At 34.2% G+C, this 27500-nt stretch overlaps 1 protein-coding gene across 1 annotated transcript in view; it reads left to right on the top strand.

Annotated features, from left to right (window-relative positions):
* The window catches only part of LOC136029578 (baculoviral IAP repeat-containing protein 6-like), a gene marked incomplete in the record, with an annotated part of 362481 nt that overhangs the window by 112130 nt on the left and 222851 nt on the right, over positions 1–27500 (top strand). The window contains 7 exon segments of the mRNA XM_065708074.1: positions 3547–3705; positions 6120–6386; positions 10783–11042; positions 13983–14171; positions 16306–16827; positions 21469–21741; positions 25143–27498. Of these exon segments, the coding sequence (XP_065564146.1) occupies positions 3547–3705; positions 6120–6386; positions 10783–11042; positions 13983–14171; positions 16306–16827; positions 21469–21741; positions 25143–27498 (4026 nt within the window).

Raw genomic sequence — 27500 nt, 5'->3', positions numbered from 1 at the left:
CCATTTTTAAGTGATCAAAAAATTGCAGGGCAACTAGGCTCCTTCCCACGCTCATTGTTTTCCAAAGTCACCGGATTATAATTTCGAGATAGCCATTTTGTTCAACATAGGCGAAAAATATAACAGCTATGAAAGTAAAACAGTTCAAAATAGGGATGATACCTTTTTATTGACAGTGAAATATAAAATTATTTAACTGGATATTTCGAACACATATACAGTGTTCATCATCAGCAGTAAAACTCTGAGTTTTACTGCTGATGATGAACACTGTATATGTGTTCGAAATATCCAGTTAAATAATTTTATATTTCACTGTCAATAAAAAGGTATCATCCCTATTTTGAACTGTTTTACTTTCGTCATGGAAAGGCAGTGTGGTCTTCGAAGTTATCTATATAACAGCTATGTCTTTGACGATGACTTAATCCCACACAGTCCCCCGGGGAAGGGCTGCAAGTTATGAACTTAGCCCATTGTTTTCATATAGTATTGGTCATTGGGAAGTATACGGCCAATTAGAACAATAAGAAGCTTTTTTAAAAGTACTAAAACACCTTAGCGTGAAGAGCGAAGTATTGAGGAGGGGGCACCCCCATATATGTAATAATTTCTGTTTGTTTTTTTAAGCGTGGAAGGGGCGCTAGGTGCCCTCCAATCCCTTTGGTCACTTATAAAGGACACTAGAACTTTTTATTTCCATTTGATTTACCCCTCTCCCAATCTTTTAGGAGCATTGTTAATACGATTATCCCTGGGAAAAACAAAAAGAAACAAACACGCATCCGGGATCTTTCGCATGGCAAAAAAGACAAAATTCCACATTTTTGGAGATAAGAGTTTGAAACCTCTTTAATAGGGTTTTGTGAAACACTGAATCTGACGATTTGATTTTCATTAAAATTTCTTGATTTTCTAGGGGTATCCCCCCCTTTTTCGAAAATTGGACAAATTTTTTCAGGCTCGAACCTTGTGATGGATGACGTTAAACTTAATGAATTTTATATATTTGTAATCAACGTAAAAAGCCAATTCTTTTTGTATATATACTTGTTAACAGAATTCCGTTTTTAGAGTTTCGGGTTACTATTTGGCTGTTTTCCTCCTTACCTACAATTCGTTACCACGAACTGCTTGATAAGTGGATACAGATAATAACTGGAATGGATTATCGTCATTAAGTAACAGTAGAAGTACAGTTGCTCAAAACAGTAACCTTAGTTCAAATTAAATTAAACATATGAGAAAAGTATTGAATTTAGCATAAACATTTTTTTTGGAAAACTTTAATTTTTCAATTGATAATTTTATTGAAAAATTTAGTCCTTAAAAACCGCGTCCTTAAAAAGGTTGTCCTTAAAACTGCGGTTGGCCAAAATTAACGAATACTCAGATTTAGCCGTATTTAAAACTGAAAGAATAGCTCTAAATATATCTTTCAGTGGAATTCAACCATAGGGCTATCATACTACTATACCCTAGATTTAAATTTCTCATACAGTCAATTTACTTTTTCTCTTATGTCATGTTGTTTGTCATATGTTCCATTGTGATGATTTAAAATTGTCAAATAGTAGTTTCCTGATTTGTTCTAGAATTTTGTTAAAATAATACTGAGGTTTGTATTTTGCCTTTGAGAAGAAGCTTTGGGAGTAGAAACACTGAGTGGTACAATAGCTCATAAAAATAAATTGACAGGAGAGCGAAAACTTATTTTGGACCTTATATGCTTCGTCTTCAAACCGAAGTGTATCGTAGGTTCTTGACATGGAATTTGTTATATACCTTAGAAATTTGACAAGGCTGTGCATAAAGAAGATTTCAAACCATAGACTAAAGTAGAAAAAAAAAGTCTTTTTGAACTTTCGCAATTTTTTTTTTTTAATTTTTTTTATTCCATCCTCCCAGGAAAATAAAATATTTTTGATGAAGTAAGGTAAATTTAAAGTTTGCTTTGTAAAGAAATATATAACATGGTTCGTTTACAAAAAAAAATAAAAAAAACATCGAAAATTGTTAATAGGCATTTTTGTTACGTTTTTGTGAGCCGGACAAACATTTCAGAGGGGCGTCGAACCCCCTAACCCCTGGCCAAACCTTAATACCTCAGTAATTGTGTATGTGGATGTTTGATGAAAAACGAAAAATGGAGAAATAATTAGGAAACCAAGAGGAAGATGATTTTCAGCCAGCTGAAGGGACGAAGCGAAAATACAAAAACCGATATTTCTGAAATGAGTGTCACAGCTTTGTGATCCACAGAAAAAAGGAAATATAAATAGGCAGATTCTTTGAATGAGACCCCCGCTCGACCGTACTTCGTCCACGAAAGTAAACTAGACCTCCGTTGCCTGTGCAACGGGAAGTGTTGCAGCAACTGTGCCCTGTTCCTTAGGGCACAGTTGCGGAGCAACACGTGCAACTGTGCCCTACGGGACACAGTTGCTATTTCCGGGAAATCTGAAAGAGATACGGAAATAACGTCTTATAGTTTTCTGCTTAACTTTTGATGGTCTAAACTAGGAAAATATAAAACAAACCAAATTCACCAAAAAATTTAAATTGCCCCGAGGGCATGACAAAACTTCCAAATAGAAAAACCCAAAGAAGGAATTTTATTTCAGAGAAACTATTGTAAACTCCAGTTGTTAGGAGATCGAGACCTGTCGAACCGCGTTGGAAAAAAAATTCTAGATGGTCCAGAACAGAAGTTACCTCTAGAACGTCGAAACTTCGGAAATTATTTCTTAGAGAACGAAGCAACTTGGTATATAGAACACTTCACTTCTTCTTGCATACTTTTCATAGCACTACTCGATAAAAATATAAGAAACATCAAAATCGAAAATTTGAGAAAATTCCAAAAAAAATCGGAACGAGATGGACTTTCCGGAATTATTTTCGGGAAATCTGTAAGAGCTACGGAATTTTGTGCTCCGGTTCTCGAAGAGACAAATGAAAGTTCTACATGAGTTCAGCATAACTGTATTTCTAACAAGTTTATTTCCGAAGCTAGGGTCGTCTTAACTTGACGCCAAACATCGAACGCACAGTTTCTAAGAAAAAAACCGTTTTATTTTTTTTTATGGAAAACTGTTAGAAATTTTAGGAACTTCTCTGGAACTTTTTTACTCTGTTTCACGTTTCCCTTCCCTCTGAAAAATCTCAAATTTTTAACTCTTACCACTTCGGAGCTACAGGTCGCTGATCACGGTGAAAAAAAAAAACAAAAAAAAAAACAAAAAAAAACTACGAAAGCAGTAGTGTTGCTCCGCAACACAATAAAGAATCAAAGATATACGGTGAAAGCGATAAAATAAAAGCAAACAATTGCCCAAGGAGAATCCTACATTTTTATAAAAGCGGAATTTTGAGCAAAATTCGTGCTATGTAGCCTGATTTATTGATTTTAATCCTACTGATAAAAACGAATCTTTATTTACGTAGAATTAAAAGAACCAAAGACAAACTCAGGAGTTGTTAAGGATAAGCAGGACAATGTTTCTGAATGATTATTTATTTTATTCTTGTTCTTTTATCTTCTAGCTGACAAACCAGTGACACCATCAAACGGTGTTTCTATGGATTCAGACTCCAAATTCGAGATATCCTCTGAAAAAGCTGAATCGCCCTCATCTCCTGAGCCATTTACTTTTGGACCCGAGTCAGCTTCCACTGAAGTCGACTCCCATCTCGCCGATGAAGGTGTGCAGATATTTGAAAATCTAAACACATGCTTTATTAATTGATAAACTAACTCTAATTTAATCTTCACAACTATTAAATTCACAAATAGCGAAATCAGTAGCGCAATATTTGGCAAGATTAAACTCTTAACTGAGCAAAGCTGTTACCAAGCTGTTTTTTTTGTTGTTTTTTTTCATGTATTACATTTTTACACGTTTCTTGACGTTAAAATAATTTTTCGAGCTGCGATACCTACATTTATAACTTATTAGACAGGTATGCGAAGTCACAGGTATATGCGAGGACAATAAAATACGGTCCCAAAGGTTTTTTCTCTTTTTTTCGTATTTGAGTTGTTTTCCTTTTTAAACCTGTTTCGCCAAAATGGCATTAAAATGAATCAACGTTCCCACTACTTTAGACTAGTTTCCAAGCTATTTTGTGGAATATATCAAAAACGTACCCGTTAATGCGACATCAGTGGTTCTTGTATATAGAGAACGGATAAGGGGTTAACTTCAATTTCAGATGAACAAACATATTTCGAACTTTTCACCTCTGCTTAGAGGCTATGAATTGGCTATCTACAAAAGGCTCTAGGATTCTAAACACTTTTTCTTTCAACTTTCATTAATTTTTTCTTCCATTTCAGCATAATTTCTGGGCATTCCAGAAATACTTTTTAGATTTAAAAAGACCAAATTCGTAGAATAGCCTAAGTAACAAGCAAAAGGGAAAGAGAAAAGGTGGATACCTCAGATTTGACTAGAAATAGGGGAACAAAAAAATTTAATTCTCTGACTTTGTTGGTTCTCATTACTCAAATTGTTTTGGCTCTTATGTCTTGTATAGGCTTTGAAGATCTGAAAATATTTTAGGTGGTCTGAGTGTGTTGCGCGAACGATATTTTGAATCTCAGTCGAACGCTGTTACGGATGAGTGGAATTTTCGGTGTCCTTAAAAATGAATATCCCAAGGCTGGGGTTTCAGTTTAACTTGAGGAATTCCTAAATCGTTCGTTCGATCAGAAGGGCTTAGTAGCCTACTATTAGAATTCGAAGGTTCAGAAGTTCAGCCTATTTGTTAATAATTTTGGGTATCCTCGTTTTGAATGTTTGGGCTTCCTTGTCAGTTCCTCCCTAAAGTACAAGAGGTTGCATCTCATTAATCATCTTAACCGTTGAATTTTGGCATCTTAGTCCTTTATTTTCACATGCAAGTCTCCTTTGAACGGTCAATAATTTTTTAGACTACAGTGCCTTTCCATTTAGAGAATTTAACAATTGAAACTACAGTGAGAACGGATATAATATTTTAAATAAAGCTGTGAACAGAACAGAAAAAAACAGCAAAATTTAAATAATAAAGAAATCCGAAGATTTTGACTTCACGTCTGGAAGCCTTTATAAACAAAAAAAGAATTGAATTAAGCTAAATTCAACAAAGTATTCAAAGAAAAGAAAACAAAACTCACATCGTAATAACTTCCAATATCACCCTGCAAATAGCACGAATGCGCACAACAGAATGGTAAATTAGGTTTTTTTCTGGTACGTTTGGAGTTACGCTGGTATTAGCTAGCGTTTACAATGCAATAACCTCCCTCATATTTTATATAGTACCCTATTTTGGTAAATCCTCACAAAATCTGACCAATCAAAAATCATTTTGTTGTTTTCTTGTTTTTTCAAAGTATTTTTTACATTTACTAACTTGGCACAGAAACACGTCAATAGTTCAAAATCTAAAACTGCAGGCCCTATAGTAGTTATCTCTCAGACTATTGAAACATTTTGAAAAAAATTAACCGGTCACGGATTGGGCCCACTCTTGTTGGAATGACTTATACATTTATTATTTGTCTAAAATGGCTTTAGAATGTATTTTTTCACCTATCAAGGCTCACTTTCAGAATTATTGCAAGAAAGGAACTTCTTAGGCCTGACACTGGAGACGACCATTATTTACGCTTTGCCTTACATTTCGCCTCTTCATTATTGCTTGATGTACTCTTTTTATGTTTTTTTTTTATTTCACATTTGCATTAGGGGCGTCATCACTACTCTTTTTTTTTTTTTTTTTTTTTTTTTTTTTTTTTTTTTTTTTTTTTTTTTTTTTTTTTTTTTTTTTGTATTTCAACTGTTTTTGAGATAAACATCTATCCATCTATTCAACTGTACCGCAAATATAATGTTTTAATATCTATTCCTTTATGTATATGGTGGGGCATAATGGAAACAATACGCGCAGCTGTACTCCTTTGGAATAATGTACTACATCTAATAATTTAAATGGATATTATTAGACGTTTAAGCACACTAAATAAACGTTTTTTTTTCACCATAGCTTATTAATTGTAAGAAAATTGTTTTCTCTAGTCTGCTGTTAAAAGCTATATATTTTGTTTACAGTAATTTCTTTTTCTTTTTCAGCAAAGGTATTGGAAATGTTAGGGGTTGAGATGGAGCCTAATGATCCCTTAGTGAACTTTTTCAAAGTCAAGCAAGAATTACTCAATCAGACACAGCCAGAAACATCAGCATCTGGTGCATCTACCTCGTCGACTACACATATCTCAAAGCCCAAAACTCAATATTTCAAGCCTAATATCTCAAAATATTTAAAGAAAATCGAAAAAAGCTCATTTGATAGAGTACCCAGCTTAAAGGAAACTCTTAGCAGAAGTAGTTCCAATTTTGGTAAGTTTGTTTTATATTAGAATTTACTCGTTATTTTTTTTCTTATATTCTCTTCTTCATTACACTTATTTTTGCTTGTCTTCTAACCGCAGACAATGTGAACTTCTTCTTAATGTCATGGCGTCACTATTGGTTCAATAAAACCACCCTGGAAAAAATACGAATTCTTCCTTAAAGTAGTCACCTATTAAATTGTTCTTGTGGCCAAAATATCAATATACCAGTTTTAAGAAAAAAACTATGTAACCGATTTCGAGGAAAAATCTATAAACACATATATGCAAAATTATTGCTCGTTTAATTGATTTTAAAAATTGGCATTAAATTGTAACAATAAGATGTTTTGTTGACAGTTGTCAATGCTTTCTTCCACACAGCATTATATTTTCGGCGGTCATTTTTTGGTGGTATCAAAACTTATATGCTACGCTGTCTTTTACAACAAGAAAATGAATCATACAACGTACCATGATTAAAAATAGGAGCACGAAGGTTGTTAACTTTGAGGTGGTAGCAAAACTTTTAAGCTACGTTGTCTTTCACCACAAGAAAATTCCACCTACAACATACCATGATTAAAAACAAGAGTACGGAGGTCGACGCCAGCAAATTTGAAAGTTTGGCCTTGCGCCTTATGTATTGTCATTGCAAATGCCGGTCATAATGGAAATTGATGTCACTTTTATTTTTGACTCGTTCTAATTCTCACTATTGCTTATCTTCTAACCGCAAGTACCTTTGTTCTTCAGTTTCGTTTTTAATTTGTTTTGATCTTCGTTTTTGCAAGTCTTTTAACCGCATTTTTCTTTCTTCTTTATTTTAGATGTTTATTGTTTTGAAAAAAATTCAATGCCCCGGGTTGCTCGCATAATTCTTTCAACGTCATTATGAATTTTCAGTGCTTCATAATTTTTATGGCACTTGGTATTAACCAAGTGACATATAGCAATCGCCAATTCTGTCGGTCTGTCGGTCCCGGTTTTGCTACTTTAGGCACTTCCAGGTAAGCTAGGACAATGAAATTTGGCAGGCGTATCAGGGACATGACCAGCTTAAATTAGAAATAGTCGTTTTCCCAATTTGACTATCTGGGGGGAGTGGGGGGCCGGTTAATTCGTAAAAAATAGAAAAAATGAAGTATTTTTAACTTATGAGAGGGTGATGGGATCTTAATGAAATTTGATGTTTGGAATGATATTGTGTCTCAGAGCTCTTATTTTAAATCCTGACCGGATCTGATGACATTGGGGGGAGTTGGAGGGGGGGAACCTAAAATCTTGGAAAACACTTAGAGTGGAGGGATCGGGATGAAACTTGATGGGAAAAATAAGGACAAGTCCCAGATACATGATTGACATAATCGAAACGGATCCACCCGACCGGATCTGGTGACATTGGGGGGGGGGGAGTTTGGAGGGGAAACCTAAAACTTGGAAAACACTTAGAGTGGAGGGATCGGGATGAAACTTGGTGGAAAAAATAAGCACAAGTCCTGGATACATGATTGACATAAACGGAACGGATCCGCTCTCTTTGGGGTAGTTGGGGGAGGGGTTAATTCTGAAAAATTAGAAAAAATGAGGTATTTTTAACTTACGAACGGGTGATCGGATCTCAATGAAATTTGATATTTTGAAGGATATCGTGTCTCAAAGCAATTATTTTAAATCCTGACCGGATCTGGTGACATTGGGGGAAGTTTGGGGTGGGGGAACCTAAAATCATTGAAAACGCCTAAATTGGAGGGATCTGGATGAAACTTGGTGGGGAAAATAATCAAAGGTCTTACATAGGTGATTCACATAATTGGAACGGATCCGCTCTATTGGGGGTGGGGGGGGGGGGTTAATTCTGAAAAATAAGAAAAAATGACGTATTTTTAACTTACGAAGGAGTGATCGGATCTTCATGAAACTTTATATTTAGAAGGACCTCTTAACTCAGATCTCTTATTTTAAATCTCAACCGGATTAAGCGTAATTGGGGGGGGGGCAGTTGGGGGGACCAGAAATCTTAGAAAATACTTAAAGCGGTGAGATCAGGATGAAACTGGATGGGAAGAATAGAAACCTGTCTAAGATACATAACCGGACCGGATCTGCTCTCTTTGGTGGAATTTGGGGGGGGGGGGGTAATTTTGAAAATTGGTGTATTTGTAACTTACGAATGGGTGACCAGATCCTAATGAAATTTGATATTTAGAAGGATCTTGTGCTTTAAAGTTCTAATTTTAAATTCCGACCAGATCCTGTGACATTGGGGGGAGTTCAAGGGGGAAACCGGGATTTTTGGAAAACGTGAAAATTGGGGTATTTTTATCTTACGAATAGATGATCGGATCTTAATGAAATTTGATTTTTAGAAGGAATTCATGTCTCAGAGCTCTTACTTCAAATCCTGACCAGATCTTTTGACATTGGGGGGAGTTGGAGGGGGAAATCTTGGAAAAACACTTGGAGTGGAGGAATCGGGATGAAGCTTGGTGGATAGAATAAACAAATGTCCTTGATACGTGATTGACAGAATCGTACTGGATTTGCTCTCTATGTGGGAGTTGGGGGGAGGGGTTCAGTGATTTGGCGAGTTTGGTACTTCTGGGCTTGCTAGGACGATGAAAATTGGTAGGCGTGTCAGGGTGCTGCACAATTTGACTTGATAAAGTCGTTTTCCCAGATTCGACCATCTGGGGGGCTAAAGGGAGAGGAAAAATTAGAAAAAATTAGGTATTTATAACTTACGAGTGGGTGATCGGATCTTAATGAATTTTGATATTTAGAAGGACATCGTGACTCAGAGCTCTGATTTTAAATCCTGACCGGCATTAAGCCTCTGATTCTCCTTTTAAATCAATCTATTGATTTTCAGAGTTTTGTTAGAGGTCATACCATATGAGCTCTTGGCTCTTAGCTCTTCTCGCCTCGTCACAAGCGCCATATGAGCTCTTGTTTTCAATACCTTTCGCTTTAGCTACTCGAATTGGTGTTGGTTGTCCAGCTTGTTCATTTTCAGGCTTTGGGAATTTACGTTTTTCAGGTCGTCCGTTTTCGTTGAAAAGATTTAAATATAAAAAAAACTTAAACCTTAAAAGTTTATTTTCTAAAAGCAAAAAAAAACATCGTTAAGGAACATTTCTCGTTGTTTGTCAGATGTATAACGACGCAATCAAAACAAAAATACGATGACTGGGGAAAGGCTTGGAAGGAAGATTTTGGTATCTATGACGTCATGCGAAATAACGAATTACTTTGAGTGAATCTGAGCAGCCAAAGTAAAAGGCATGGAAAAAAAGTCGGAGATAATGAAATGATACAGGAAAATGAAGCGCAAAAGAGTCTGCGGCAAAAAAAAAAAAACAAAAAAAAAACAACAAACAAACATGTGACAAAACAAGGAAATGAATCTAGAAACGACATACGGGTCTGTGAACATTTTTTTTTTTTTTTTAATTCATTAACAGGAAGAAGAAATTGAATTCACGCCAGAATTTCTTAGATTATGCTAATTAAGATGAGAGAATCAAATATATACCATCCTGCCACGTGCCGGGGCCCAGGTGACCGGTGCTATGAGCACGGCCATCCGCATAATAGTAACCATTTCTGATTATTGGCGTTTTTTTTTTTTTTTTTTTTTTTTTTTTTTTTTTTTTTTTTTTTTTTTTTTTTTTTTTTTTTTTTTTTTTTTTAATAGATACCTTTAAAATACGTCCTATATATCTTGGTTATGGACTTAGCTTAACTTTGTCAGGTTGCTTCTACTGCTTCAACCATGAGTAGGACTGTAAACCTTCAGTTAAGAAGTCCCAACGAAGGTAATTCTACTGTATAATTGCTGCATTTCCTTGCTTTCTTCACCCTGAAAACGGCACCAAAACGGTCATTTTTGTTGTAATGTGGCACTTTTCTTTAACATTGTTACCATGGCACGTTTATCAAAAAAGCACGTAGATATGAGCATTAGTTTTCAGATTGGTTATTAACTTTCTCTCTGCAGTCTTCCAGGAACGTCCTAGCACTGGAAAAATGAAAAATGAATTGGAAAGTAGACACATCCCTGCTACCCAAACGCAAAGGCAGTTTTTCTCGTTTTTCAAGATGGGAGAGGGCTATAAACCTCTTGTAGTAATTTTCAGCTATGGCAATTTCAACGGTTCTGTTTATCATTATCTATAGGGCGTTTCAGGCTATTTTCTGAATCAAAGCTGGTGGTAAATGTTTTTCACTATATATCTCCTTTGAAAACGTGTTTTTAACTTTTGGTTCCTATGGGCCGTGGTTCTCTCTTCACTACGTTGCAGCTATTGCTGCAACCATGAAAGTAGAAAAGGTGGCACTACACTGGGCTTTGTGTTCATTGCTTCAGTATGTATTGTTCATAATATTCGCATATTTTGCAGAGGTATCATCTCCTCATACTGATACAGCATCTCCAAACCTTGGACTTCAGCATCGAGTTGACATCAATACCCATATTAAGATGGACATAATAATGGCCCTGCGTGAGAATGAAATGGTGAAGAATATAATTTCTCCATTGGATGCGTCTGATATACTCCAAGAAGACATTACCGAAACACCAACGGAGATCAACACGCGCCAACTGTTGTCACTTTTTGAATCGGCTTTTAATCGAATTTTTACGAATGAAATTAAAAAGGTAAGTCTTTGTTTTCATCGCTTATAAGCTTTCACCTAAAGGACGCTCTCATCTGAACCTTCATAGGGCGTTTTGTTCATTTGGGCTTTTCTTCTAAAAGGCGATGATTCAACAGCCGTAACCGCTTTTTGCTCTCAATAATTGCATGGAGAGATCAAACTAAATACAGCAAAGTACTTTTTTTCTAAACTCTGCCCTCGCAAACAGGTTATGTAAAACATTTTCATAGGTGAATGTCAGTTTTTTCTGACTTTTCTAGTTCTTGGATAAAAATGAGGTTTCTCAAGTGGAAGTAAAGAGTACCATTAAAACTTTAACCGAAAAGAAATTGTTCCTTATATCAACCCTTAGCTCTTTACTCTGAAGTGCTAAAGTACGTTGAAAATGCATCTTATTCCAATTTAACGGCACCTGTGTTTGAGTAGTGGTTTTTAATGATTTGGTACGACATATGTAAGTATATTTCAATAGTTATAAATTGATTGGTCACATCCTAGACTTGTTATGTTATAATTTGCTTGAGGATTAAGATAATTTCTCTGGTACTTAATTTTTTTTTTAAATAGTAACAAGTAATTAAAGGCATTGAACGTACTTAAAAAGAAATGAATTGCAGAAGATTAGCTACTATGAATTTCGAGCTGAGGCCAATCGGTGAAGAAAGAACATAGGATGAAAGTGTTTCTGTTTTTTTCGTAACTGGAGCAAAATATTTCAGGCTCGTAACTTTTGTTGGGGCTTTAGACTTGACGAGTTTTATTTCTATGGAATTACCATAAAATTCAATTCTTTTAAAGTATATACTGCTATAAAAACTTTAAAGTACTGGTTATTATAAGCATGAGTCGGGCCTTAATTATAGTTCGTTGTCACAGAATTGCTTAATCTATAAAATGTATAGAGAAATACCAATAATTCCACTTTGTAACTTTTCTCAGACTTTGCTCGGAGTCGAAACCACAATGTCTAATAAAAAGTATTTTCACTAAGCTTTCTTCATTCAGAAGGAAATGGGATGGCAAGTCATGAATAATATTTTTATTTTGTTCTCAGTTCGAAGACTAATCTAGGTGGGTCAATCTTCTCTAGAGGACAGCACACTGTTGTCTAAGGTACAGTTGTCAAAGAATAAACCTTAATCATGGTCGCATACAGTGGATGAGTCACAACGATTTTCATTTATATGAACCATTTAACTCATTGAGCTGTAAAAATTAAAATTTACACAGAATTTAGCCGTACAATTTGAACTCACTGAGCTGGAATCTCATTTCGAAGTTTGGTATTTAAAATTGCGAAAAGTACGCCTTCACCTAGAAAAATTTAAGCATGACGCTAGTTTCATAAAGTTTACCTCTAACTGCTTATTGAGAAACGTGACTTAAAATTGTTCGAAAAATATCGAATTATAGACGTTTGGTAAAATTTAGGTAATTATATCAATTTCTCTATTAACCTCCTCCCCCCGCTACCCACATAAAGGAAAATGGAAATTCAAAAAATTGTATCCTCTAGAAAATCGCAAGTTTCTAGTCCCTTTTAGGATATTACAACAAATATTTATTGAAATTTCCTATTCTGTAGGCTAATATTAAGACTACTTAATAGCCCTGTTTCCTAGACTATTGTTTTTTTTTGTTGTTTTTTTTTTTTTAAATATAAACTTTTAAATGCTTAGTTCGTAAAATCTTGTGATAAAATATTTCACAATATGGGTTTCTACTTAGTAAGCCAGATCTCATTCAAAGGTTTGTATTTAAAGCTGCTAAAAAATATGCCTCTGCGAAGAAAATTTTCAAACATAACAACTTAAAATTCAGCTTTTACGGCTTTTACAAGGTTTGTGCCTTGAGAAGGCATAGGGGTTGAGGGTACGAGGGTTGAGGGGTTGAGGTTGAAGGCATAGGGGTACATTCATGTTAATTTCTGCTCGTTTTGAGTTTGACTCAGTTATTTATTTTAATTTCTGTTTGTTTTGGGTTTCATTTATTTATCAATGCTGACTTGTGGTAGTTTTACGCTTGGCAGATTATTTTATTTTATTTTTGCTCATTTTTGGTTTTAAAAAAATGAGTTCTTTACTTTTCTTTGAAAAGCTTGTCCTGTGGAAAAGGTTTTTTAAATTAATTTTTGTTCGTTTTTAGTGACATAGTCTGTACAGAGAAAAAGAAAATAATAGTTCAAATCTTTTATTTTATTTAAGACTTTATAGTTTAGCCTGCTATTTGTATGCTGAAGAAAATTTTTCAGCAATTTTTAACAACGTGCGCCCTTTTTCACAAATAGTAATGTTTAATTTAGTTTCATTTAGTTTCTTTGACAGCTTGGATATACTTACACTATTTTGATTTAGTTAAATTTTAAGAGCAGAAGTGGTAATGGAAGAAGCCCCAAAAGTTTGATCTTAATACCCTCAGTCGTTCTTGGGTTGACCTATGCAATAGTCCAAGAGATACAGTTACAAGACCGTTCAGCTATGCTGAACAAAATAGCTATCTTAAATTTTGATTGGAAATGTTTGGAAAATTATGAGCTAAAAAGGAGGGTCGATTGCCGTCCGATCAATTTTGACTCTCCAAAATGATATTAGAACTTTGAATTTCCAACCAAATTAGCTCCTTTAAAATACCGATGATATTACGTTGCTGTTTTGGCCTCAGGCGGGTTGGTGCTGCGGTGAGTTTTTAGTTGTAGTAGTATTAGCATTTTGTATAGTTCTATATTTTGATATATATATATATATATATATATATATATATATATATATATATATATATATATATATATATATATATATATATATATATATATATATATATATATATATATATATGTGTATATATATATATAATATGTATATTATAGATTTAGGGAGAAAAGTCATATATTATTATATATTTTGATATGTTATATATTTGATAGACGTTTTCTTTCTTTTAGGGTACGGTGGACATTGAAAGGGTATTGGGTCTGTGGGTTTCGTTGAACGATTTATCTGAAACTGGAACAAAGCCAGGAGACGAGGGTCACCTCATATCCGATGCCATTGCCCTCACTGCTGAAAGTATTGAATGTTTGATGGAGGCTCTTCAATCATCTAATCCGATGGATTTGAAAGAGTGGTGCCTGGTGAGTGACTTTAAAAAAATGGTCTTCTTAATATAAATTAATCAACACTCAGACCTTTAGGGGAATAGGTGGATCAAAATATTTCCTTATTTCAGTACATACTGAAAAAAGAAAAGAAAAAAGTGCATGTGGCAACCATGTGTATGTTTTCATGTATATTTTGAATTTTTCTAGATGAGGATATATTCAAAGGCTTTTTATGGGATATTCACATTTATCTCGAACCGTTAGTCTTATTTAGTGTTACCTGCAAATAATGCAGTACTCTAGTATCCAATTTTTTCGTTCGATGTCATCTATTGCGTATATTTTGACTTTAGAACGATTTAAATATTTTTTGTTAAATAAGCAAAAGTTTACAGAAAACAAACAAATACATCAACCGACAGACACGAACTTGATTCGGCTAAACACTTTTAAAAAAACAACAACTAATAATTATGCTTGTATCAACCTACCAAAGAAAGGAGAAGAAAAAAATGGGAAAAAATAGAAGAGAGAAAAAAGAAAAAAAATTGCGACTCGACATCTCTGTACTTGATATTACACTTAAAAAAAAGATAAATTAAAAAAAAAATCACAATTGGCTTTATGTACGGTTAATTTGATGGAATATATTAAATTTTCGTAGATATACCTGAACATATGGGAAAATACTATAGAAGGAATTTTCCCCTCCCCCAGATTGATCACATCAAAGACTTTGAGGAAATTTGAGACGCGGTGGCTTAAAAAGTCCTAGTGTTCTGATCACTCCTCCTAGGAAGGAATCTCCGTTCCTCCCTCTTAACAAAGGTTTGAACTAATATGCATCTGTCTCTGCAAAAATGACAGCATTTCGTGGTTGCGCTCAAATATTTTAATTTGGAGATTAATTTGCGTAATTATTGAGACAGAAAATATAATACAAATAACATATAGAGCGTGATAACTAAGTATGCTGTTAAAGAACTGAGAAAGTAAAATATATGAAAAAAATGTGATGGGGGATTCAAGTACTGGTGAAACATAGTCTAAAGCAAGGTTAATTAATGGTATGATTTGACAATATATTTATAGATACGTATATAGGTTTGAAAATTAATGTTAAGAAGACTAAGACGCTTAGACTGGGAATAATTGAAGGTGATGTTTGGTAACTTGAATACCAGGTGAGAGCTGAACTTGCCTACACAGGTAGCATTATTAGTAAAGACGGTGGGTTCAGTGAAAATGCTAAAAGTAGAATAGCCGATGCCCAGGTTTCTTTTTAAAGTTAGAAAAAGTTTGAAAGAAAATGAAGATAAGTATACTAACCATGGTTAGAATATTGGAATCTATAGTGAAGACAGTGGTCTAGTAAGGTTCTGGAACGTGGTTACTCTGTAAGACGGAGGAGGGTTTGTTGGAGTTTTCCAGAGAGATGGTTTACGGATTATTTTGGGTGCCCATCTAACTGACCGTATTTCAAACAGTAAGCTGTACGAAAAATGTGGTTTTATCCCGCTTTCTTGGTCAATAATGAGAGAAAGGTTGAGATGGCTCCGGCGATGAAGGATAACAAATTGATAAAGATGGTCATTTACCATCTAGAGCCAAATCAAAAACAGGTCCTACTCGGATAGAGAGAGAAGAGGTCGTAAGGAAGGATTTAAGGATATATATATATATATATATATATATATATATATATATATATATATATATATATATAAAATGTATATATATATATATAATATGTATACATATATATTTCATATATATATATGTACATATATATATACATTTATATATGTACATATATATATACATTTATATATGTACATATATATATTATATATATACATTTCATATATATATATATATATATATATATATATATATATATATATATATATATATATATATATATATATATATATATATATATATATATATATATATATATATATATATATATATATTTAAGGTTTGAGTTTGAGTTTTTGTCACCAATGCTCAAAAAATGAAGACTGGAATTGGATAATAAGCACGTTTCATAATATCTCAAGAATGGGAGGGCCTATTTATGTACGTTTCCTTTAGACATATATCATTTCCTTTTGATCATATATATATTATACATAATTTAAATCATTGTGCCACTTTTTTTTAGGTGTTCAGAGCTTTAATTACCCTGTGTAGACAACGAATAGCGTCATCCCATCTTGTTGTTGGCACTCATGTAATAGCCGCTAGACTAATTATGGCCACGCCAAGCATCCGTAAGACTCTGTTTTCCATTTTATATGGGTTCATATCAGGCGAAAAAATTAAAGAAAATAGTATCGGTAACATAGGCCAGTATCAGCTATGTGGCACCACTGCAGTTACCTTTCTAACACGCCTCATTAACAGTTTGAAAATCTGGTGCGACCTATCTTCAGTTGAGGGACTAGTTGTGGATTTCCAAAGGAATATGCTGGAGATGCTCATTAGGCTTTGTGGAGAGACTGAAGTGATTCGAGGTAGAAAAGGTCCAGTTGACGCACAAATTGCGCTTGTGAACAAGCTTTCAGAAATAGATTTTGTAGGTGTGGATCCCATTGTTGGTCAAAGGGTCTTTGATGGAGTGGTAGCTGTTGCTACACCAAGAGTAATGCAAGGTGAAGGTGTCTATGTGAGCAATGGCTCAGTGGTAAGTAATTTATTTTTTAAATCAAAATCTGGTAGTCAAAATTTCGTGTTTGAAATTCTAGTGCTATAGAATGAAATATATTTATTTGTAATATGTATTGGCTAAGGGATTCCTACTGTGTTCCAACTTCTTTTAGAGGAGGAGGATACACAAGTTTTTCTGGAAGGAATAGGTATAAAAAAAGGTTTGCCAGAATTATCTATGTGAACAATAACTCAGTGATAAGAAATTTCTTATTAAAACCAGGATCCGGGAGTTGAAATTTTGTATCTGTATTTTTTTGGCTATATAAGATCTATTTGAGTACAAATATGTATTGGCTAAATGAAACCTATGAATAAATGTTTTCAGGACTGATGTAAAAAATCGTTGAAAGGTTCATATTTAAAAATTGAAGAAAGTTTCATAAATATTCATATTTATGAACATAGTATGGATTTTGCAGCAAGAGACCTGAACGGGTGAAAACTCCCCTCACATTTAGGAAATGATAGTTTAAATGGGATAGTCATACTTTGTTTCAAAGAGCAAATAGATTAAATCAATCAATTTAATTGAAGCATTGCTGTGTAAAAGCTATAGTTTGGTTTAAATAATTGGGTTTGACGAGATGTAGCCCTCTACGAATTAAGTTAACCCTGGTTATGCTATGAAAAACGAAGATATATTAAATATATAAAACAAATTCTCTCAAATGAAAGTGAAGAGTGACATTAAGCTAAAACTTAAAACGAATAGAAATTAATCTGTATAGAGGGGGATTTGTCCCTCTGTAAAACTCCCTCTTTATTCTGAAATCTAATGATGCTTTAGAAATACTTCTAACTCCAATTCAACAGCCTTTGGGACTGAGCAGTTGCACCTAAACAACAAATAGAAAAAAAATCAAACCTAGGAGGGGGTAGCCCCCCTCGCCTCATTTACGGAATGTTTTTTTTTTCTTTGGAGCGGCGATTGAAGTTTAGCTGTAGGACTACTCATTGAAATTGTGTCTACCACGACCTTTAAAATACGGGCGATTGATGAATTAATTAAGTCGGAGTTAACCCCGTTGACCCCGGACTAACTAAAATTGGGCCAAATTATTCAAATATAAACTAGTGTTTGTAGTTTTTCTACTTTAAATGTTTAGGGAAAATGCTGAAAAATCATTACACGAATTTTCGTAAATATCCTATGTTTATAACTGTGTCATGGAGGGGTGAGGATGCAGAGATAAAATTGTAGCAGTAGCGGTTATTATACTATAATAAATTAAAATAGAAGATTGCATTCATACGCTTTCCATCACAAAAGGTAGAGATTGGGGATGGAGAAGTGTCTCGAATGTCATCAGGGAATTTCCCATTAAGGGGGAGGCAAGTGTTACCAAGAAATTGGTTCTTGTCAACCTTTAAATGGAAATATTGGGTTTTTATTGTTTTAATTTTTATTGTTTAATTTCTTCCCTTTCCTATCCCCGCTCTGTCGTTTTAACTGTGTAAAAACGGCTGCTAAAACACAACCTCATTCTATAAAACACTATAGGAATTTGGCGTAACGAGAGGGGGCTTTGAGGAGGGGGCAATCCCGTTTACGTATGGAATAATTTATTGATCATGCGTTTTAGTCAAGAACAGGAGTCCTCAAAGTAATTAACTAAGTAAGGGGCTGAACCAGGAGCTAATTAAGGTTGTAAATTCATCCTTGAAAGTTGGATTGACCTAGCCTACCTGTAACGCCACTTTTCGACACGCCGCTCAACCTGAATATTACGACCTGAACAATATGTTGCAGCTTTGGCAGCCTTTGGGTCCACAACACTAACATGTCTTACTGACGATCAAGTTCAAAAATCTTCGTATTTATGTTTACTTTAGCCAAATAAAATTGATATTTTGTTAATTGAATCGTTGGATTATATTAAATTTATTTTGCTGACTGTTAAAATGTTGACTTTTTAGATTTTTTTTTTTTTTGACAGTTCGATGGTAAATTATATATTTTTTTTCGTTTTTCGTTAATTTTATTTTTATTAATCTTTTGTAGTAGACAGAGTATTGCTCAATACTCTCATAAAAGGTTTTTATTTTTTGAAAAATTAATATGCTATGTGTCGCACATCTTTGTTAAATGCAGCAAAGATTCAATTAATAATAGGAAAAAAATTATTAAATATTAAATACTAATAAAATATTAATACTAAACTATTAAATACTAAACTAAACTAACTATTAAATACTAAATACTAAATAAAATATTAATACTAATTATTAAAAATTAAAAAAAACAATAAGAACTGATATTGTGCCTCTGCTCAGGTATGGAAAAACCTCAAATAGAGGCTGCATCCTCAAAATTGTAAAGATTGGTGGATGAACATTTTCTGTGATTTGGTTGTACTGAAGTGTTTTAAATGAATAGGAATGTTGAAAAAAAACTGCTTCAGAACCAGAATTCTTACTTTACACATTAAAACGTTTTACTTTTATCTCGCTTGAGACTTTAGCAACAGTAATTTTACCCCTTATCCCGCTAAAATTCTGTTAATTATATGCAAAAAGAAATAAAGATACGACAAGAATTGAAAGATTTGTTGAAAATTGTCCAGATTTTTTTTTAGTATGTACTAAAATTATACAAATATATTAGAACTGTTGAATGAATTTTCCTGAATTAGTAATTTTTGAACGGCTCTAGCAAGGAGGGTTTTAGGAAATTTTAGATTTTAAATGCCCTAAATACATACTGTCGTCTACCCTCTACAAAGTCAAGAATTCGCAGTAGTTGTTACCCAACCTGATTTTTTTAGAGGTTATTACCTTTAAATATGTCTGAAACTGTAGTACTGAGAGTTGATGAATATGGCTTGTTCTCTTTTCTTTTATTTGAAAAAATAATCGCTTTGCATTTTACTATTATACAGTTGCTTCTGTCATATTTCAAATTCATTACTTAGCCCTTAGAATGTTCCGACTTATTTTTTACCTTGTTTAGTCTTCAAAGGTAGTTTTAATTCAAGTATGATATTATTTACTCTTAAAAAGAAAACATTTGATAAAGAGAAAAGTGTGTTGATCGAGAGAGAAGACTTTTTTGTTTATTTAAATACGGATAGCATTTTAAATGAGATTGGAAACTTGATCATATTATTTCATTTGTTTTTGCATATCTTTTAGTGAAATCTAACATTAAAAAGAACAGGACCAAAGAAGCCTCGTCGCAACGCTGAGTTTTTCCGCAATAGTGTTAAAAAAAATTACTGTACCAAATGGCACAATAGATGTATTATGTTGTTGTTTTTTTTTTTTGTATTTTTTTTAACTAGTCTGTATACAAGGGGACTATATAAGAATTCAAATTTAAGTTTACTATAAAAAAGAGGGGTACCTTGCATTTTTTTTTTTCATTTTTTTTTTTTTTAAGCTGAATTATTTGTCTACTAAGTTTCCTCCAGTCTTCTGACTGCATTAGCAAAGGCCGTTCTACTTCATATGACGTAGTGAAGACTAGCCAAGGGGAGGGACAATTATTTTGTGACGAAGCTAAAAGCCTGCCTAACTTTTTTGTATGTTCAATATGCAGTATTTCTTTTCAGTCTTCTTAGTATTGTGTTTCTCTCCCCTAGAAAAGGTAGAAATAAAGTCAGGAACCTCACACCTCCTTTATATTAAATAATGACAAACATTTACATTAACTAAACAACGATAACAACATGTATGTGTAGCGAAAATTAAAGGAAAAAGGAAAAAAGAAGTTAAAATCAAATAAGAAAACTAAAAACAAGAATATAGCTCGTTTGAATGAACAGATCTTTGTTATGCAGGACTGACCAGGGAGGTGGGCCCAGTTTCTCTCTTATAAAAAAAAAAATCTTTCTATAGACAATTTAGAGATGTTCTGTCCATGAGTAATGATTAAAAATCTGATTGTCGCAAAGCCCGGATTTTCCTGCTCGGAGGGGGGGGGGACTTCTGAGGCATCTTCAAAATTTTGATTGTCAGAAATACTCCCTTAGAATTTCAATTTTGCTTAGTTTCAGCAGCTCTTAACTTGTCATTAGATCCTTTCAAATTTGATCACTTGGAATCTGCAATTGGCTTGACGCATCAAAAATCATTTGAGTGGTTCAGTTGTATCAAGCTTTTACTGCTTCTAAATTTGATCGGATCTTTTCTTCTAACTTTTGACCGGATTGTCTTTGAAAAACGCAAATATCGTTGAATATAGGTTTGAATGTAGATCAAACAAACCATCCATTTGCTATTTATCCAAAGAACACTTCCTGCCCATCCCCGGAACATTTCAATTGGAGCAACAAATAAATATACAAACAAAAGAACGTGTGGCAGGAATCATTATTTAGAGGAGACATCAAAGTTTTCCAAACAACAAAAAAATTGCTTATTTTGAATATAAAGAAAGGAACAAGAAACCTCTTCGTGGTGGTCTCGGCCTTTAGTCCTGTCTCCCAGCTGTATGTCTTTATGCCAACGTGCAAACAAAACATAATTTAGCTGAAACAACTTAATAGAGTTGTATTTTGTTCTTGTCTCAGGAAATGTTTTGAAAAGACGCTTGATATCTGTTTGTTTAATTACTTTCACATGGTTTTGTTTGTTTCTGATGTTGCGGACAGCCTCTGACTTTCATTTAAATTAGTTCTCTTCGGCCATGCAGGCAAAACCGAATGCCACAACATGTTTTGGCGCATCAGCCCAGCCATCCCAGCCGTCGGGATTAAGAGCAACTGAGAAGAGTGATGAGCCCAACTCACATGACAGACTTCTCTGCAAGCTTCTCCAGCTAGCATGCAAAATCGTTTCAATAAAGTTGTCGTCAGACGATGCTGAAGCATGCCAGTTGACAGATCAGAGCAAAATTGAAAGACAAACTGATGTAGCAATGCAAACGGATGAATCCAAATTCGAACAGGTAGTAAAATATTTGTATACATATATTTATGACAAAGTTGTTCTTTACTTCGTCTGGATTATATTTTATTTAGAAGTGGTAGATAAAGCTAGGTATCACATTAACTTCTTTTTTTGGGAATATTTATAGAAAAGTTGAACTAGGTGAAAACACGCCTCATCGTGGTCTCTAGGGGCAAAGTTGTTAGTTGAAATCTGTAGTATTTGTTGTGTTTTTTCTCCTGTTATTCTTCTGTTTTGTTTTTTGTTGTTTTAACAGATTTCTCTCTCTCCTTCACTAAGAGCATTCAGGTTGCCAAAAGTGCTCATGAGCAATCGCTCAGGAATGGCTTAGATTATTAAGTTAAAAATGTCAGGATATGCTGGAAGGAATGCTGAACCAACTAAAAAGGAATCTGTGCATGTTGCTACTACGACTACTACTACTACTGCTACTACTATTGAGGCTAAAATTATGAAGGTGAAACTCTCAGGAAATATTTGGGTGACGTTTAAGTAAATCAAAACACTATGTGCATGCAGGTTGTCGAAAGGGCGTATCAGCAATATCCGAATAGTGGCTTAGGGTATTAAGTTGAAACTTTCAGGGTATGTTAAGGGGGATGGAGAAGTAAAAAAAAGGCACAGTGTGCATATTGCTGTTACTTCTTCTACAACTGCTACTACTGACACTTCTGCAACTGCTGCAACCCCTACTACTACGGAACACTGCTACTAATATTGCTATTATTGAACTAAATCAAAATAGTTTTAGTGTCTTCAGGTTGTCAAAACACCATAGTTGGGAAATCTTAAGACTGGAATTGGGTATTAAGTAGAAAATTTCAGGGAGAGTTTATTTTGCTTTAAAACTAAATCAAAGGGTAACATGTGCATGCTGGTTGTCGATAATACGTGTCTCAGCAATATCTCAAGAACGACAGAAGGAATGAAGCTAAAAATTTTCAGGACTATTTCTTACTATTGAACTGAATCAAAAAGGTGTAAGCAGATAAAAAAAATGTCAAAATAGCATTGGTACAATGTCTTGGAAGCAGATCGGGCATTAACTTTTATTTTTAAGGAAAAGTTGAGGAGACGTAAAACTAAACCAAAAGATACTAGGTGTACCCAGATTGTCAAACTGGCGTATATTATTAAAATACTGTTGAAAAATCTTATCCAATAAACAAATAGAAAGCCAAAATCTGAATTTTTATAGGGGAAAACTGAAAATATTTAAAATGTCAATTAAAAACCAATGTCAGTGAAAAAACAATGTTATTAAAAGCGAACATAAATTCATTTTGTTTTATTTTCCACAAGAGAAGCTTTTCAAAGAAAACTAAAGAGCTAAATTAAACGAAAAAATGCGGAAATTTGGTCAAGTAGTTTTTCAAGCGTAAAATACCACAAACTACCATGAATAAATAAATGAAACCCGGCACGAGCAGAAATTACAATAAATAATCAAATCGAACTCAAAACGTGCCAAAAGTAAAAGGAATATGTCTGACGCTTCCCGTTCCTTCTAAAGCCCAGAAACATAATTTGCACTTTACTGAAAACAAAACACATCATAAGTGATAATCCACAGTCTTTTTTTTTAGTAATCTTGCTTATGATGGTGATTTTTTTTTTCGATGTTATGAGGTATAAAAACTTACAGCTCAAAATAATGATTGTTTAAGGATTACAAAATATGCTCTGGTCTTTAGTAGGTATATCTCATTTTAGAAGGTATTTCTCATTTAGATTTAAGTTTTCTCATTATACCTAAGTTACGAGACAAAATTTTACTCACTGACTGTACATGAGATTCTAATGGTAAAATCTTATTTGTATAAACCCCCAGGTTTAATCGATAAAGCACGCTAAGTTTTGTCCAACAATTGCCAGAAATCTGAATTTTTCATTGGGTATTTTTTGCAAAATTAGTAAAGTTTGTTCTAGAATTAGTTTAATTTCACACAAAATGACTTAATAGAGTTTAAATTTTGATTTCCCTCAACATTAAACGGCGATCAGGCCTTGCAACCTCTGTATTCAGATGTTGTGGTTTTAGCATAAAAAGATGTTTTTTCCTGTTGAGCAATTTTCTTCTGCTATTAAAATCCTCGGTTCATTTTGTTTCATTGGTGATTTTTATTTTCTGTATTCCCATATCCTGCATCTTAAAATTTTTACTTTGTTTCAGCTTGATCTTTAATACCTGCCTCTGCTGTATTTCGTCTGCCTCAGGCGTAGTCCCTTGCTGTATTTACCGGCAGGGGACTATGCCGCTGTGTGCTTGTTCGTATATGTACAATATATTGAAAATTGAATATGCATTTTACAATATGCTTATGTGTGTTAAAATTTAAATATGGAAAGCTAGTAGTCTTTTTTTTTCATTCCATATACGGTGTCACTAAATATGTTAACACTGATGAGGAAATTCCAAGAAATATAAACTGTCCTGAAACCATGCTGTAAAAGATACCGAAGAAAGGCAACATTTTTGAAGTTTCGAGGGGCTCTCTAATAAAGTCGCTGGGCATTCTGATTGCGCTTAAAAAGTCATTTTTAAGCAGTTAAACATTTTAAACTGTTAAAAAAAATTCTGTCTTGAATTCATAGCTGATATAATTGCATACATTTCGAAAAAAGCTTCCAATCATTGTGCTGGAAGACAAAAGACGCAACAAAGGATGATATATGAACATATGACCCTTACCTAATGGCTTAAATGTGTAAAAGTATGAAGCTTACTTGACTTCTTAAGATTTCTTTGAAGGCGTCATAAATGTAACTTGTCGGCACGGACGATCAAGGAAGGTTAAGAGACTCTAAAATATGTCACGAGGATGGATAAGAACTAAATGTTAAAAAGACAAGAATTGTTTCTGTCTTTTTATGAAAAAAATGATATCCAAAATTTAGCCATGTTTAAAAGTTTGATATTATTGTCTGACTAATAGGATAACATTGCTGGATATTTCTTGGTCAAATTTCAAAGTCCTTACTTTTTAGGCTTGATCTTTCCCTTTTTTCAGTTTATCAATACTTATTTAAAAGTAATTTCGTTTTTAGATTTGGTTAAAAGTTATCCATGCAGACAATTTTGAAACTCTTGGCCGTCTGTAGTCTGACAAAAATGTGACTATTGAGCTATAAGTGTAAATATTGCTGGAATAATACTCGCTCAAATTTCAAAGTTTTAACGCTTAGTTTTTTTTTGGAATAAAACTTGTTTTTCATTGGTCTTTCACCTGTTCTTAAATTTATGGTTTGAGATTCATTATTGATAATCTTAGGTAACTTAAATTATCCTATTGATCGGCTTTTGTATTAGTATTTGCATCGTGTTCTGGGAGGAACAAGAGATGGCTCCATATTTATTTTGCCTGATTGTTTCCTTACGTATTTTTTTTTTTTTTTCAGGCAAGACAAGTGCCGCCTATACAGTTTAAAACGATTGCAGATATGATTGTGTCAAACGAAGTTAAAATTGTTGACTTGCTTCTGGCGTTAAATAAGTGCCGTGCTTCTAGCTTGTCTATATTCTTTGGACCAGCAAGGACTCTTCAAACGGACAAAATATCTCAGGATTCAGTTGGTGATCAAATTTATCAACTTTTGCTCACAGTTAGTGAGCATACCACATGGGATATCACAAAACCGCTTGTGCAATTCTTACAAAAGTTACAAAGTTATGATTTTAATCCACCCTGTGCACTGTCTGAGCCCATTATATGGATTATAGAAAGCCTCTTGAATAGTGAGGGGTCTCTACCTAACTTTTTACATAATAATGGTCTTGCTGTTGTTTGTAATGGGTTTGCTAAATCCCAATATCATGCTTCCCTGAGGAATGCTTGTATACCGAACATACTCAATTATTTGAATCGATGTGCCACGCCGCCTGATGAAAGTAGCCAAAATACTAACAATGTGGCAAGTTCCTTCCTGTGCTCTACTCCAACAGTGGGGCTACAGCCTACTCGCAGAATTTTCGATGACGAAAATGGAGAATTGCTTTATAATTTTGCTCCTATGTGTACCATAAGCTGTAGTAGCGAAACTTCTCAGAGACCAACAGTTCTTTTAATGTCCAATCCTCCTCATAGAAGATCACGTGCACCAGCATGGTCTCATCATTTTTATCCTAGCGAGAATACAGTGGATTTAATTTTGACTTTGCCATGTGCAATAATGCTATACGAGGTACAATTACAGCCGCATTTGACTTCACTAAGCACTTGTCCTGGTGCAGTCGTTCTAGAATCTGCGCCGTCTTTTGATCAGAACTATCTTCCACTATCTGGTCCGGTCGTGACGTCCGGGCTTGCGTATATTTCTGTGAAGCCTTCTGTGCCTCTGGTGAGTAGTAAAGTTCGGATAAGGCTTTATAAACCAAGAGATTCAGCTAATGCTGGGTTGGCTCAATTAAAAGTCTTAGGAGCACCAGCATTCGGAATCAGTGGTGATAGTAGTGAATATCTAAAAGTAAGTTTGAGCTGGTTGGACATATTGGTTTGCTGCTTCTCTAATGCCAAAATGGAACATAGCCTTCGAAATGCCTTTATGCAGGCCGTGCCTGAGGAAGTAGTAATTACATCGTGTCGCTTACTCGCCACCATTCCGTATCAACAGGTTGAACAAAATGAAGCAACAACAACGATTAGTGATGCAAGCCTAAATTTAATATCAATTCTTGAAGCTATAAGCTCCGCCAAACCAGAAACCTCGCTCCAAATATTGAAGGAACTTTTACATCTTTTAGAAGCGCCTAAGAAAGAGTCGATTAGAGCTTTAGTACACTTGATTAACAAAATATGTATACAGTGGAATTCTGCAACACTGACAAAGCTTGAATACATGCTTCAATGGTTGAACAGAGTATCACTTGAGCGTAGTTTGGCTGCTGAAATCATTACCTGTTTTTCTGGTGTCTTGTGGCGCTGGAAAGATGAACTGGGGGCATCTTTAAAAAATCTAATCACTGAATCCATATTTACAAATATATTTGGTCTTTGGCATAGATCTCCTGTTAGTTCAAACGAGAAAGTTGCCTATGAATACCTTCTTTGTACTCTTTGTGCCCTGAATTTTGACTTTTTTAAAAGCCTCATGAACTGGTTGAAAGTTGACCTTGTATCTTATCCAAAAACGGATGACTCAAAGCAAGGACTAGAGCCAGGACTAAGGTTGACGCCTGAAACTTTTCTGAATGAAACTCTTGTCTCCTTGGGTACAATTTTACAATCAGAACCTGTATTTGAATTTATACTGGCGAATAAGTTTGTTGAAGCATTATGTGAACAGTTGAAATCTATAAGCATTAAGTTGGTGGCAAATCAGCCGGCTGATCTTTTTGTTGCGATGGAGACGTTTAGATTCTTTACTGTGCTATTGAGTGCTGGTATTTTCTCTAGTGAGTTAAGTCAAGCTATTTCGTCTTTCGACTTTGAATTAGTACCAATTTATTTACGCATACTTTGTTTTGGCAAAGCTAGATCCACACTTCCGCTTCTTCCTTGGAGAGAGTTTGAAGATAGATTTTTAGAATTCTTAAAGCTATATTGCTGGTGTCAGCGTCCAAACCAAGAGATTGTAGCTAAAGCGTTGTACGCTATTCTTTTGGAACATGCTGAGCGGAAACCTTTGGTTGGATTTTTACCACGGCTTCTTTTGCAGCTTTTGCTGAGTCGGGAATCTACTAAGATACATATGATCTCTAGTAGTCCAATAAAGAGAGAAGATCATGTAAAATTAGTAGAAACTCCAATGCATCCCAAT

Source organism: Artemia franciscana, chromosome 7 (genome assembly GCF_032884065.1).
Source record: "Artemia franciscana chromosome 7, ASM3288406v1, whole genome shotgun sequence".
NCBI lineage: Eukaryota > Metazoa > Arthropoda > Branchiopoda > Anostraca > Artemiidae > Artemia > Artemia franciscana.
This window is presented reverse-complemented; position numbering and strand designations above follow the sequence as displayed.